General features: G+C 38.5%; 1 protein-coding gene across 2 annotated transcripts in view; it reads right to left on the bottom strand.

Annotated features, from left to right (window-relative positions):
• Positions 1-4,957, bottom strand: part of GABRR1 (gamma-aminobutyric acid type A receptor subunit rho1) — a 71,123-nt gene extending 66,166 nt beyond the window's left edge. For both annotated transcript variants that reach the window (XM_020963072.1, XM_078156769.1), the window contains exon 1: positions 4,838-4,957. In XM_020963072.1, the coding sequence (XP_020818731.1) occupies positions 4,838-4,941 (104 nt within the window). In that variant the 5' untranslated portion in view covers positions 4,942-4,957. The remainder of the gene's footprint in view (positions 1-4,837) is intronic.
• Between the last annotated feature and the right edge of the window lie 9,071 nt (positions 4,958-14,028).

The raw sequence follows: 14,028 nt of genomic DNA, 5'->3' as shown, positions 1-14,028 counted from the left end.
TATGGGAAGGGCATGTTCTTCCTGAGTTCAAATCTGGCCTCAGACACTTACTAGCTGTCTGACCCTAGGCAAGTCACATAGTACAGTTTGCCTCAGAAGGAAATGGCAAACCACTCCAGTATCTTTGCCAAGAAAACTCCAAATGAGGTCACAAAGAGTCAGACATGACTGAAATGACTCAATAACAACAAAAATGTTTTAGATAATCTTGAAGTCTGGTACAGTAGAAAGAGTGCTGGATTGGGAGGTAGAAGATCTGAGCTTGAAACCTGGCTTTGCCACTGATTGTGTGACTTTAGACAAGTCACTTAACTCCTCTGGGTCTCAATTTCTCCATCTTTAAAATGAAGGCATTAGACCAGATTATAAGGTTTCTTCCAACTAGCTCTGGGAGCCTATGATCTCAAAGATGTTTACAGACCCTATCTAACAATGGGGGGAAAATTATGACTAAACTTCTCTTCCTTTTCTCTGTTAAACTCCTTGAGAAGTTGGTGCCAGCTATTCAATGGAAATTTCTTTCCAAAGTCATCAATGATCTCTTAATTGCCGTATCTCATAGCTTTTTCTCAATCTTATTTTTTGTCTTCTGTGCAGTCTGTGGCACTTCCATTACCTATTTCTCCTGGATACTCTTTCCTCTCTCCATTTTTACAACACTACTCTTTCCTGCTTCTCCTCCTACCTGTCTGACCACTGTTACTCAATCTGTTCTGCTAATTCTTCATCCAGGTCACATCTCACCATAGATGTCCCCAAAGACTGTTCTGGGCCCTCTTATCTCTCTATACCATCTCACTTGGTAATCTTATCAACTTCCAATGATCATTTCTATATGGATAATTCCTAGATTTATATATTCATCCCTAACCTCTCTCCTGAGTTCCAGTTTGTTTTATTTTTAAATAATATTTTATTTTTCTCAATTACATGTAGAGACAATTTTTAACATTTATTTTTTTTATTTTGAGTTCCAAATTTTTACCCTCTCTCCTTCACCTCCTTCCTCCCTGAGATGGTAAGCAATTTGATATAGGTTATTCATATGCAATCATGCAAAACATATTTCAATATTAGTCATGTTATGAAAGAAGATACAGACCAAAAGAAAAAAAACATGAAAAAAAGGTTAAAAATAGGATGCTTCCATATGTATTCAGAATCCATCAATTCTTTCTCCAGATGTGGATAACGTTTTTCATCATGAGTCCTTTGGAATTGTCTTGGATCATTGCATTGCTGAGAATAGCTGTCATTCACAGTTGATCATCATACAAGATTGCTGTTACTGTATATAATGTTCTCCTGGTTCTGCTCACTTCACTTTGTATCAGTTCGTGTAAGTCTTTCCAGGTTTTTCTGAAATCAGCCTGCTCATCATTTCTTATATAGCACAATAATATAGCATATATAATAAATAGTAACCATATAGCACAATCATATACCACAACTTGTTCAGCCATTCCCAATTGATGGGCAACCCCTCAATTTCCAATTCTTTGCCACCACAAAAAGAGTTACTATAAATATTTTTGTACAAATAGGTCCTTTTCCCCCCTCCCTTTTTTGGATCTCTTTAGGATATAGATCTAGTAGTGGTATTGCTGGATCAAAGGGTATGCATAGTTTTCTAGCCCTTTGAACATGGTTCCAAATTGCTCTCTAGAATAGTTGGATCAACTCACACTGAGTTCCAGTTTCAAATTACCAGCTGCATACTAGACATCTCAAACTGGATGTTCCATATGTACCACAAACACATGCCCAAAGCTGGACTTATTACCTTTCCTCCCAAACTCTCCCCTCTTCCTAACTTCCCTATTATTGTCCAGAGTACTCAATGACTTCTCAGTCACTGAGGTTTATGATCTAGGTGTCATTTTCAACTCCCCTGTTGTACTCACTTTACAAATCCAGTCTGTTGACAAGTCTTGAAAATTTTAGCTTCCCATTATCTCTCTTACACATTCACTTTGCTCCACTCACCCTGTCATCATTCTACTGCAGGCTTTACTGGGGCAGGTAGGTGGTGCAGTGGATAGAGTCAGGAGCCCTGAAGTCAGGAGGTCCTCAGCTCAAATCCAGCCTCAGACACATTTACTAGCTGTGTGACCCTGGGTAAGTCACTTAACCCCAACTGTCTCACCAAAAAAAAGGCACAGATTCTTAAATTCTTAAAATCTGGCCCGCTTGTATTGGAGTTACAAATACTGCAGACTCACTAGGAATCTTGTCCACTCAATCAGGGTCAATAAACTCGACATTGGACTGAAAGAAGGCTTGAGTGGTCAAATTCTTTTGAGGCAGACTCTCACCCTGTACCCTTGCATTTTGGTGTTCCTAGCACCCCTGGACCACAACATATTTTGGTTCCCTGACCAGGAAAACTGCCTCATCTCCTCAAGCTCTTCTCCAGCCAAGATCAGAAGGTATGTAACCCTTCTCTCTCTCTCTCTCTCTCTCTCTCTCTCTCTCTCTCTCTCTCTCTCTCTCTCTCTCTCTCTCTCTCCCTCTCTCACTCTGCAGTTGGGGGGTCACTCTCCAAGCACCTGGGAAGGATTGGAAGTGCTTTTCAGTCCTGACACTCTCAGGTTCAATTTGGATCAGACAGTTACAAGGCCATCTCGAACCTGGACACACCTTCTGTAGAATGGGGGATGCCCCATCTAGAAATGTATGCCTAATTCTCATGCCTGTTCTACTGCAATAGGCTTTCTGAATGGTATCTCTGTGTCAAGTCTTTCCCCACTCAGAGGACAAAAATGATGTTCCTTAAAACTCAGGTCTGAGCATGTCACTCCCCTACTCTATAACCTCTAGTAGTTCCCTATTACTTCCAGAATGAATTATAAAACCCTCTGTTTGACTTTAAAGCCTTTTCACAACCTGGCCCTTCTGTGCCTTTCCAGCCTTCTTACACTTTAGTCCTTTCCTTTAACCCTACAATGCAGCAATAACAACCCTGTTCCTCCATCTACTGATTCCTTGCCCATTCACTGGATGTCTCCCATGCCCATAATGTTCTTCCTCTTCACCTTTGCCTCCTGGCTTCCTTCCAGACTCAGCTTAAATTTCACTTTCTTCAAGAGGCTTTTTCCATTCTTCTCCATGACCCCACTAATCCCCCTTATGGGATTGACCTCCCTTAGATGATTTCCAATACTGCTAATGCCTTCCCTCAGAGAGTACCATCCATTTCTCTCTCTGTCTCTATCTCTCTCTCTGTCTCTCTTTGTCTCTCTCTCTTTCTCTCTCTCTCTCTCTCTCTCTCTCTCTCTCACACACACACACACACACACACACATTTGCATGTTGTCACCTGCATTACAATGTGAGCTCCTGGAGGTCTGGGACTGTTTTTTTTAACTTTCTTTATATTCCCAGTGCTTAGCACAGTCCTTGGCACATAGTAAGTGCTTAATAAATGTTTATTGATTGATAGAGAGTCAATGTAGAGGACAGAGCACTAGAGCTGGAGTCAAAGGGATCTGGGTTCAAATCTTCTGTTTCTTGCTAGGTATACTTAACTTTGGACAAGAAATTTAAGTCTCTCTAGGTTTTGGTTTCCCTCCCCTGAAGCTAAATCATGGGGTTGATCTCCCTTGGATGACTTGAAAGCTTTCTTGCAGCTCTAAATCCATAACTAAGTGTCTGTAGGACCCAGCTCTGCCACAAATTAGATGTGTGACCCTAGACAAGTCATGTCATTTCTCCTGGCCTCAGTATCCCCAGGTTTTAAATTAACTGGGGGAGGGGTGGACAGGATGATTCCCTAAGATCTTATCCAGTTCTAACATTCTATTTTTAAGGTTCTGTTCCTTTTTGCACTCCCCCCTCTCCCCCACCCCCTCCTTCCCTCCCCCCATTACATTTTGTTGAAAGGAAAAAGAATTCAGATGAAAGCATTTTAATAAAAAAAAAATCAAGGTGATATTCTCCTTGCAGATATATCAGGTGACATCAATCTCCTCGCAGATATATCAGTCCCTAGTAAGTGTCAAGGTGAAATGGAATAGACTGTGTTATCAGGAAGTAAGGAATCTGGCCCCTTTTTCAACCAGACTAGCCAGCTTGCAGGGCCTAGTAGGGTGGGACGTACAAGCTAGCACGTACTCTTTTTGGCAATTGCCTTCAGAGCTCATCTGCAGCCAATTCAATTCTTTTTCCTTTCCCATTAGCAGGCACTAGGGCTGATGTCATTGATCACTCTGGCTCTCCAACTAACTTCAAAGAGATGCTTTTGCTTCCATTTTCAAAGTCCCAAAAAAGAGATCTAGGACAAAAGGTATAAATCCAGTCCTGACTCTGCCACCGGTTCCCTAAATGACCTCTGATGCTTCAATTCAACAAACACTTAAGTACCTCCTATGTCTCTATTCCAAATAAGTCACCTTTCCTCCTGGTCTTATGAAGGACTAGAAGTCCATCTTTGAGATCCCTTCTGGCTCTAACGCTCTGTGATTCTAATTAGATATGAGAATCTTCTGTTACTAAGGGGTTCAATCACTCATCTTGGGATTAGCAGATCTATTCCAACTCTGGTTAACAGACAACAAAAGAAATGTCCTTGGTTCAAAGAAAAAAAAAAGCAACATGCCAGTCCCCTTCATCCAAGATGTACTGCTAAACCACCACAGCACTGTCACAGAGAAGTGAAAATCAAACGTAACTTTAACTATCATACACAGAAATAAACCAAAGTAGAAGATAGCAAGGAAAAGGAATCCTTCTACCTATCCTTCTATAAAGCCTTTTGATACTATGTACCTTGTAATGGTACAGGGTTCCAAGAAATAAGTGCTGTATTTTCCTAAATTCTCTCAAAATATGTACTCACCTGCCCTTCTTAGCCACTTCCTGTATTTCTCTTCCTTGCCAGTGGACTCTGCCTTCAGTGGCCAACACCCATCCCCACCACAAAAGGAAGAGGCCAGATTTCATTTTGGGGATAGTATTCAGGGGTTCCAGAGCCTACCAGAGCTTTTCTCGGGGAAAAACAGGCAAAAGAAAAAGTAGATTCTTTTTCTCTCAAGAAGTTATTGGTCTGTTCATCATTAGAAGGGTGTTTACTCGTGCCAAAAAAAAAATCCGCCCAGAGTATGTAATCTGGATAGCGGGAGAAAGCAATTTCCACTAAACCTATAAATCCCTCTACGTCAGATGTCAGGGATTTTCTGAACAGGGTCGGTGGGGGTAGGAGGTTGTAGGAGGAAGCAGAGGAGAGGGAGAGAGGTTGAATTCCCATGTGCCTGTCAAGCCATTATTTTGGTTGAAATAAACTGATGATTAAATTGGTTCAAAGCCCAATATTGGAAATACACTAGTAAAAGGCAAATATTCTCCAGTCTTATGATCAGGGGGAATTCTAAATAGACCAAAGAAATCTCCAAGAGTCCTTGATGCTAATTGTTTGGGAGTAACATAGTATCATCCAGAAATGCTTCTTGAATCAGAAATAAGTAAGCCTTTCAGGCACTAGTGTGTTGCCTTTTTCCAGAAGATTGTCTTTTAGTCGTTTCCTCCTCCTATGAAGTACCTTAACTATCCTTGACAATTTTATAATGATTATCCATTGAACATCACTGCTTTCAATCTATTTTAAATAGGGGTATGATTAATAGGGCAGGGGCCTCAACAACAGCCAGAACAAAAGGCATTTGAAAAAGAAATGGCAATGGGTCATGTGACTTGATTGAGGCAACAACTTTATGTTGCTAAAAGGTTAAACTTCTGAAATTCAAAACTTATCTGTCAAAAAAAAAAAAACAAACAAAAAGGAGCCCCCCAGTGACTGTCAGAATTAGCATAGAGCTAAGGAGAAGGTAAGGTATGAGTCCAACTCCATAGCTTCATGAAGGCATATCTTCAGGAAAAAGGGATGAGTCTACCTCCAAATTCCAGCAAAAGCTAGAGGACAAGTTATATAGTATCACAAATAAGAGTGAACCAATAGAGCACAAGAGCTTTACATGGTATTTTGTTTTCTGAACGCCCTACCCCCCATTATCAAACACATATACACACACCTCAGTCAATAGAATGTAAGCTCCTAGAAGATAGGGCCTATTCCATTTTTTTTCCCTTTGCTATCATCAGCCCATAGCACAGTGCCAGGCAGGAAGTAGATGCTTAACCAACGCTTATTGAATGACTAAAATTTATGTTAGCAAATGAGAGGATTAGAGAGTTAAAACTAGAAGGAAGGTCATCTAGTTTCATTCTCAACCTGGCCTCTTCCTACCTTTCCAGACTTCTTACATCTTATTCTCCTCTACAGTCTGCCATCCAGTGATACTGGCCTCTTTGCTATTCCTTTCACAAGACATTCCATCTCTCAACTCCATGCTGTTTCACTGGCTTCCCAACCACCCATGTCTGGAATGCTCTTCCTCCTAGTCACTACTTCATAGCTTCCTTCAAGTCTCAATTAAAATTCCACTTTCTTTTTAAAAAAATTTTTAAAATTAATTTATTTTTAGTTTTCAACAATCATTTCCATAAGCTTTTGAGTTTTAAATTTTTCTCCCCTTCCCTCCCCTCGCTCCTCAAGATGGTGTGCAATCTGATGTAGGCTGTACATATATATTCCTATTAAACATATTTTCATATTAGTCATGTTGTAAGGAAGAATTAGAACCAACAGGAAGAGCCACAAGAAAGAGGAAATAAAACAAAACAGAAGAAAATAAAAGAGCAAATAGTATTCAAACTCCATAGTTCTTTCTCTGAATGTGGATAGCATTTTCCATCATGAGACTTTTGGAAATGTCTTAGATCCTTGCATTGCTAAGAAAGGCTAAGCCTATCAAAGTTAGTTATCGAACAACATGGCTGTTCCTGTGTACAATGTTCTCCTGGTTCTGCTTACTTCGCTCAGCATCAGTCCATATAAGTCTTTCCAGGTTTTTCTGAAGTCCTCCTGCTCGTCGTTTCTTATAGCACAATAGTATTCCACTACTACCACATACAGCAACTTGTTCAGCCATTCCCCAATTGATGGGCATCCCCTCAATTTCCAATTCTTTGCCACCACAGAAAGAGCTGCTATAAATATTTTTGTACATGTGGGTCCTTTTCCCATTTTTGTGATTTCTTTGGGATACAGCCCTAGAAGTGCTATTGCTGGGTCAAAGACTATGCACAATTTTATACCCCTTTGGGCATAGTTCCAAATTGCTCTCCAAAATGGTTGGTCACAACTCCACCAACAATGCGTTAGTGATCCAATTTTCCCACATCTTCTCCAGCATTTATCATTTTCCTGTTTTGTCACATTGGTCAATCTGATAGGTGTGATGTGGTACCTCAGAGTTGTTTTGATTTGCATTTCTCTGATCAATAGTGATTTAGAGCATTTTTTCATATGACTATAGATGGTTTTAATTTCTTTATTTGAGAACTGCCTGTTCGTATCCTTTGACCATTTATCAACTGGGGAATGACTTGTATTCTTATAAATTAGACTTAGTTCTCTATATATTTTAGAAATGAGACCCTTATCAGAGATACTGGTTGTAAAAATTCTTTCCCAGTTTTCTGCTTCCTTCCTAATCTTGGTTGCATTGGCTTTGTTTGTGCAAAAAACTTTTCAATTTAATATGGTCAAAATTATCCATTTTGCATTTCATAATGTATTCTATCTCCTGTTTGGTCATAAATTCTTCTGTTCTCTATAAATCTGAGAAGTAAACTAATTCCTTGCTCTTCCAGTTTGCTTATAGTATCAGCCTTTATATCTAAATCATGAACACATTTTGACTTTATTTTGGTATATGGTGTGAGATTTTGGTGTATTCCTGGTTTCTGTCACACTCTTTTCCAGTTTTCTCAGCAGTTTTTGTCAAATAGTGAGCTGTTATCCCAGAATCTGAGTTCTTTGGGTTTATCAAATAGTAGATTATTGTAGTCATTGACTACTGTATCTTGCATACCTAATCTATTGCACTCATCCACCACTCTATTTCTTAGTCAGTATCAAGTAGTTTGATGATTGCTGCTTTATAATACAGATTAAGATCTGGTATGGCTAGGCCATGTTTCCCTGCATTTCTTTTCATTAGTTCCCTTGATATTCTGGACCTTTTGTTATTCCAAATGAATCTTGTTATTGTTTTTTCTAGCTCTATAAAATAATTTTTGGTAGTTTGATTGTAATATTATATTACATAAGTAAATTAGCATAGGTAGAATTGTCATTTTTATTATATTAGCTTGGCCTATCCATGAGCAACTGATGTTTTTCCAATTATTTAGATCTGATTTTATTTGTGTGAAAATTGTTTTGTAATTGTGTTCATATAGTTCCTGGGTTTGTTTTGGGAGTAGACTCCTAAGTATTTTATAATGTCTACAGTAACTTTAAATGGAATTTCTCTTTCTATCTCTTGCTGTTGGGCTTTGTTGGTGATATATAGGAATGTCAATGATTTATATGGGTTTATTTTATAGCCTGCAACTTTGCTAAAGTTGTTTATTATTTCAAGTAGTTTTTTACTTGATTCTCTAGGATTCTCTAAGTGTATCATCATATCATCTGCAAAGAGCAATAGCTGTGTTTCTTCTTTGGCTGTTCTAATACCTTCAATTTCTTTTTCTTCTCTTATTGCTAAAGCTAACGTTTCCAGTACCACATTGAACAACAGCAGTGATAATGGACATCCTTGTTTCACTCCCGATTTATTGGAAATGCTTCTAGCTTATCCCTATTACATATGATGCTTGCTGAAGGTTTTAGGTAGATGCTACTTATTATTTTAAGGAAGACTCCATTTATTCCTATGCTCTTTAATGTTTTTAATAGGAATGGGTGTTGTATTTTGTCAAAAGCTTTTTCTGCATCTATTGAGATGATCATGTGGTTTTTGTTAGTTTTGGTATTGATACGATCAATTATGTTGATAGTTTTCCTAATATTGAACAAGCCCTGCATTCCTGGTATAAATCCTACCTGGTCATAGTGTATTGTTCTTATGATAAGTTGCTGTAATCTATTTGCTAATATTTTATTTAAAATTTTTACATTGATATTCATTAGGGGAATTGGTCTATAATTTTCTTTCTCTGTTTTGGCTCTTCCCAGTTTAGGTTTCAGCATCATATTTGTATCATAAAAATAATTTGGTAAGACTCCTTCTTTTCCTATTTCCCCAAATAGTCTATGTAGTATTGGAATTAACTGTTCTTTAAATGTTTGATAGACTTTGTTTGTAAATCCATCTGGCCCTGGAGATTTTTTCCTAGGAGTTCATTGTTGGCTTGTTCAATTTCTTTTCCTGAGATGGGGTTAAGTATAAAATTCCACTTTTGACAAGAAGTCTTTTCCATTTCTCCCTAATGTTATCACCTCTGCTCTGAGCTTACCTCTAATTTATCCTGAATATATCCTGTTTGTACATAGTTCTTTACATGTTGTCTCTCCAGTGAGATTTCGAGCTCCATGACAACAGGAACTATTTTTGCCTTTCTTTGTATCCCCAGCATACCTGGCATGTACTAAGCACATAATAAATACTTGTTCATTTGATTAGTCCTAGGGCTTTTAATATTTGTCTCATGAAGCCCTTTGGCAGTCATGTGAAGCCTATGAAACCTTTCTCACAACTATCCATAGGTCTGTGGACCCTAGGTTAAGAACTCCTGGTTCAGTTCAATCCCTTAATGTAAGTCCAAAGAAGTTAACAGACTTGTCCAAAGCCACATATCTAGTAAGTAGCAGAGTAGAATTTGAACCCAGGTCTTCTGACCCCTAGCTCCAATTCTCTTTCCACTGTACTAGGCCACATTTTTTCTTCTGGTAGGACTGAAGACAAACCTTTAAAAAGTTAATACTAACTTTAAATGGGTTAAACTCTCCAATTAAATGAAATATTCTCAGAATACATTTGAAAGTTTAAAAAGAATCCAATATATTTGCTGAAAGCACATTTAATAAATATTTGAGCCTATTCTAAGTGAAAAGTTAAAATTTGCCATGTTGCTGCCAACACACAAAAAGTAGGCATTACTCTAATAATACCTAACAAAGCATTTAAGGAGACAAATAAAATTATCCTAAAAAGTTTTATACAAAATTAAATCATTCAAACATATGAATGCAATAATATTGAAGCAAAATTCAAAGTATTGTAAGAAGGAATAGCTTTAAAAACAAAACAAAACAAAAGCCTAGTAGTGGGTATGACCAGGATAAATCCAACAAAAAATATGAAGAAAAATTACATATACCTTACAAGCACCAAAATGGCAAAAAATAGCAACCTCCCCCCACCAAAAAAAGTGAGAAAATTGAGATGAAGCAGGGTTTCAGGCATTCTAATACATTTTTATTGAGGCTGCAGATTGGCATAGATATTCAGATAACCTCAGCCTCTAGTGTCCAATAAAACTTTGCCTTTGAGTATTTTGGACATTCCATCAAGGACTGTGGACAGGTTATTATAGAGAATTTTGGACGTACTTTAAGCCCCAGGAATTTCTGCAAGTCCTTATAATAGCAGGGGGACCCTATTACAACCCTACTACCTTCATCTCCTGCCAGTTTGAGGTGTTCCAAGAGCATCACTATCTTTCAAACTGGCACTTCTGGCTTGGCAAAACCCGTCAGTGTAAGTGAACAAAGACCATGCAAACATTTGGATGTCTTAGGCAGAAACCTTAAAGAAAATTAAGCTGCCATCAAGGTACAGCTCTTTTTGAAAAATGGCTTATAAATTCTAAGCCACTATGCCAAAGAGGTATATGTCCAAAAAGAAACACCTGCTGTATCCCAAAATATTTATAGAAGTATTTTTTTGTAATAATCAAGAATTGGAAACAAATTAAATACCTGTTAATTGGGGAAGAGAGGGGGTGGCTAAATAAATTGTGGTATATGAATGTAACTGAATACTATAACATTATAAGAAATAAGGAATATAGAAAATCATAATAAGACTTATATGAATTGATTGGGAGTGATATAAACAGAACCATGAAAATACACTCTAGTGATGTGCTGAAACCAGCTCAAACTGGCTCAGGGAGAGCCAATTGTGAAATTTTCACTTTGGAAATCTGCAAACTCTACAAATCAGGGCTTGATTTATTGCTTTATTGGTTGTTTAAACTTAAGAAAGTGATGGGAAAATGTTAATATTGCAGATTAAACTTTAAAGTGTTATAGATAAGTATATATGTATATATCTTTATATATAAATATATGTTATATAATTACACAACACAATATTATATATAATGTGCCACATATTATATAATCTATTGTATATTATATCAATAATATATGTATATATCTTTATATGTATGAATGTGTAAGTGTATTATGTGTACATGCACACACACACACACACACACACACACATATCCCAGAGAACCAATTGTTAAACATTTACCAATATATCCTTGAGCTACCCAATGAGTACAATAATGTAAATGGAAAGAAAAATCAAAACTGAATGCTTTGAAATTATAATCCCAGGTGGACCTGAAAGGAGAGATGAGAAGACAGTTCTTCTCCTTCCCTTTCCATTTCTTTGTAGGGGTTGGGGAGGGTGGAGCAATGGTTGCATATGTCAGAATTTTGCTGAATTGCTTCTCTCCTCTTATTTTGTTCCTTGTTAGGAGGGATGGCTCTCTGATAAGAGATGGGGAGGAGGAAGGAAATATTGGGAAATATAGGAGATAGTTTTTTTTAAAAAACAACTACCACCAAAAAGTGATTTTTTTTCTGGCTAAACAGTGAGGGTTAAGTGACTTGCCCAGGGTCACAAAGCTAGTAAATGTCAGGGGTCTGAGGCCGGTTTTGAACTTTACTCCTTGGCAGAGCTCTATTCACTGCGCCACCTAGCTGTCCCTCGAAAAAGTGAATATTTTTAAAGGAAAAATGGGATTCATAAATTATTGAGTACTGCAGAGCTCCATGGTATATACTTCAAAATTTGAAAATTGGAAAGGACCTCAGTGGCCATCTAGACTACCCCACATTTCCCAAAGGACCAAATAGAGATATTTGTGCTGTCCAGACTTTTTTCTCCCCACTCATCTCTCCCAGTCCCAAATCTTACTGAACTATAGATCTTTTGTAGGTCTAATTTGGTCACTAGAATAGATTCCAGACCAGGAGTTGAAGGAAAGCTGAAGGGAATGGGGGAGAAGAGAAGGAACATAACCAGTTGTGCATTATAGCATTCACATGGGAGTGATAACAGAAAGAACAAGTCCTCATTTTTTTTCCTTCTTTGTAAGACTGGAACAGAAGAGGTCAATAGTTGAATGAACCTCTCACATGAGTTTGATTTTGAAAATTTGATTTTAGGAACTCTTTCAGGGCTTGGGTTTTTGGTTCCAATAGGAAATAGGTACAACCTTTGGGCATGGGCATAACAGAAACAGGTTAATGAAGTCAGATATTTGTGTAAGTCCTTATATCTGTTTTTACTGTGGTGAGGCCACACCTAAAGTCTTAGTATTGAAGGGAAGGGGGTAGGGGAATGACCAGAGAAGTGTTGGCCTAATCACAAGCATTGGGAGCTGTGGTAGGCAAAATGGAATTGAACTACCTTTAAGTCACAGTGGATGACTGAGTTATTATGCAGGGTCAGATTTTTGACCATCAGGATGACAACAGGAAGAAACTGGGTAATTTCCAGGATAAGACAAGTATTATACTCCCCATGCTGGGTCAATTTGTGTTTTCTAAACTTTTTTTTTTAAAATCCTTTCCCTCAGGCAGCACCAAGATGGTGGATTACCAAGCAGGGATTAGCTTGAGCTCTCCCACAAACCCTTCCAAATACCAGTAAAAAATGACTCTAAACAAATTCTAGAGCAGCAGAACCCACAAAAAGACAGAGTAAACAAATTTCCAGCCCAAGACAACCTTGAAGGTTGTCAGAAAAGGTCTGTTGCATAAGGCGAGAAAGGGCACAGTCCAGCACAAGCCATGCCAGCATAGACTGAGCCATAGTACACCCAGAGCAGGCCTCAGGGGAATCATTGGCAGCTATGGTGGTTTCCAGACTTTTCAACCCACAACACCAAAGACAGTTTAGAAGGTCAGTGTGAAAGGTCTGTCTGACCTGGGTGAGAAAGTAGCTCATTCCAGCTCTGGCCCCAGCACAGCCCTGGGACAGTGGCAGTGGCCACAGCAGCAGCAGCAGCAGCATCTGCTTCTGGAGGTCTCAGCCCACAGAAGGTAAGGGGATTGAACAACTGATCAGAAGGAGATTACATGGCACTGAGGCAGGATTCTGTTGCTTTGCCCATACTTGGATCTGGGTAGCAGTCCTGGGTGGCAGTCCTGGGGCAAGAATGAGCACTGTAATAACAGAGCTTGTGGTGGCAGTGGAGAGAGAACCCTCTTCACAATTCCAGGCCAGAAAAGAGTGCTTGTGATCATTCACAGACCAGAAAATAGGCCAGGAGAGGAGTAAACACCTCTCCTTCGATCGTAACACCTTGGAAGAACTGAAGACTTACAGGTCCCTAGAAGTGTCTCTGAAAACAGCTGCACAAAACCCCTGAAGCTTATTATAGTACACCCTATACACTGGAAGCAGAGCCCTACCTTAACAAAGAGTAAAAAAGTCAAGTAATTTGCTGGAGAAATGAGCAAACAACAGAAAAAAAACTTCAGACTATAGAAACTTACTTTGGTGACAAAGAAGATCAAAACTTACACTCAGAAGAAGACAATGAAGTCAAAGCTCCTCCAACCAAAGCCTCCAAAAAAAAAATGAATTGGTCTCAGGCCATGGAAGGGCTCAAAAAGGATTTTGAAAATTAAGTAAGAGAAGTAGAGGAAAAATTGGGAAGAGATATGAGAGTGATGCAAGAAAATCATGAAAAATAAGTCAACAGCTTGCTAAAGGAGACTCAAAAAATACTGAAGAAAATAACACCTTAAAAAATAGACTAGACCAAATGGCAAAAGAGGTCCAAAAAGCCAATGAGGAGAAGAATGCCTTAAAAAGCAGAATTGACCAAATGGAAAAAGAAGTCCAAAAGCTCACTGAAGAAAATGAGAATGGAGTA

The sequence above is a fragment of the Phascolarctos cinereus genome, unplaced genomic scaffold (genome assembly GCF_003287225.1).
Source record: "Phascolarctos cinereus isolate Bilbo 61053 unplaced genomic scaffold, phaCin_HiC Scaffold_5;HRSCAF=322, whole genome shotgun sequence".
Lineage (NCBI taxonomy): Eukaryota > Metazoa > Chordata > Mammalia > Diprotodontia > Phascolarctidae > Phascolarctos > Phascolarctos cinereus.
Note: the sequence above shows the minus strand (reverse complement) of the source record. Positions and strands in the feature narration are given on the sequence as shown.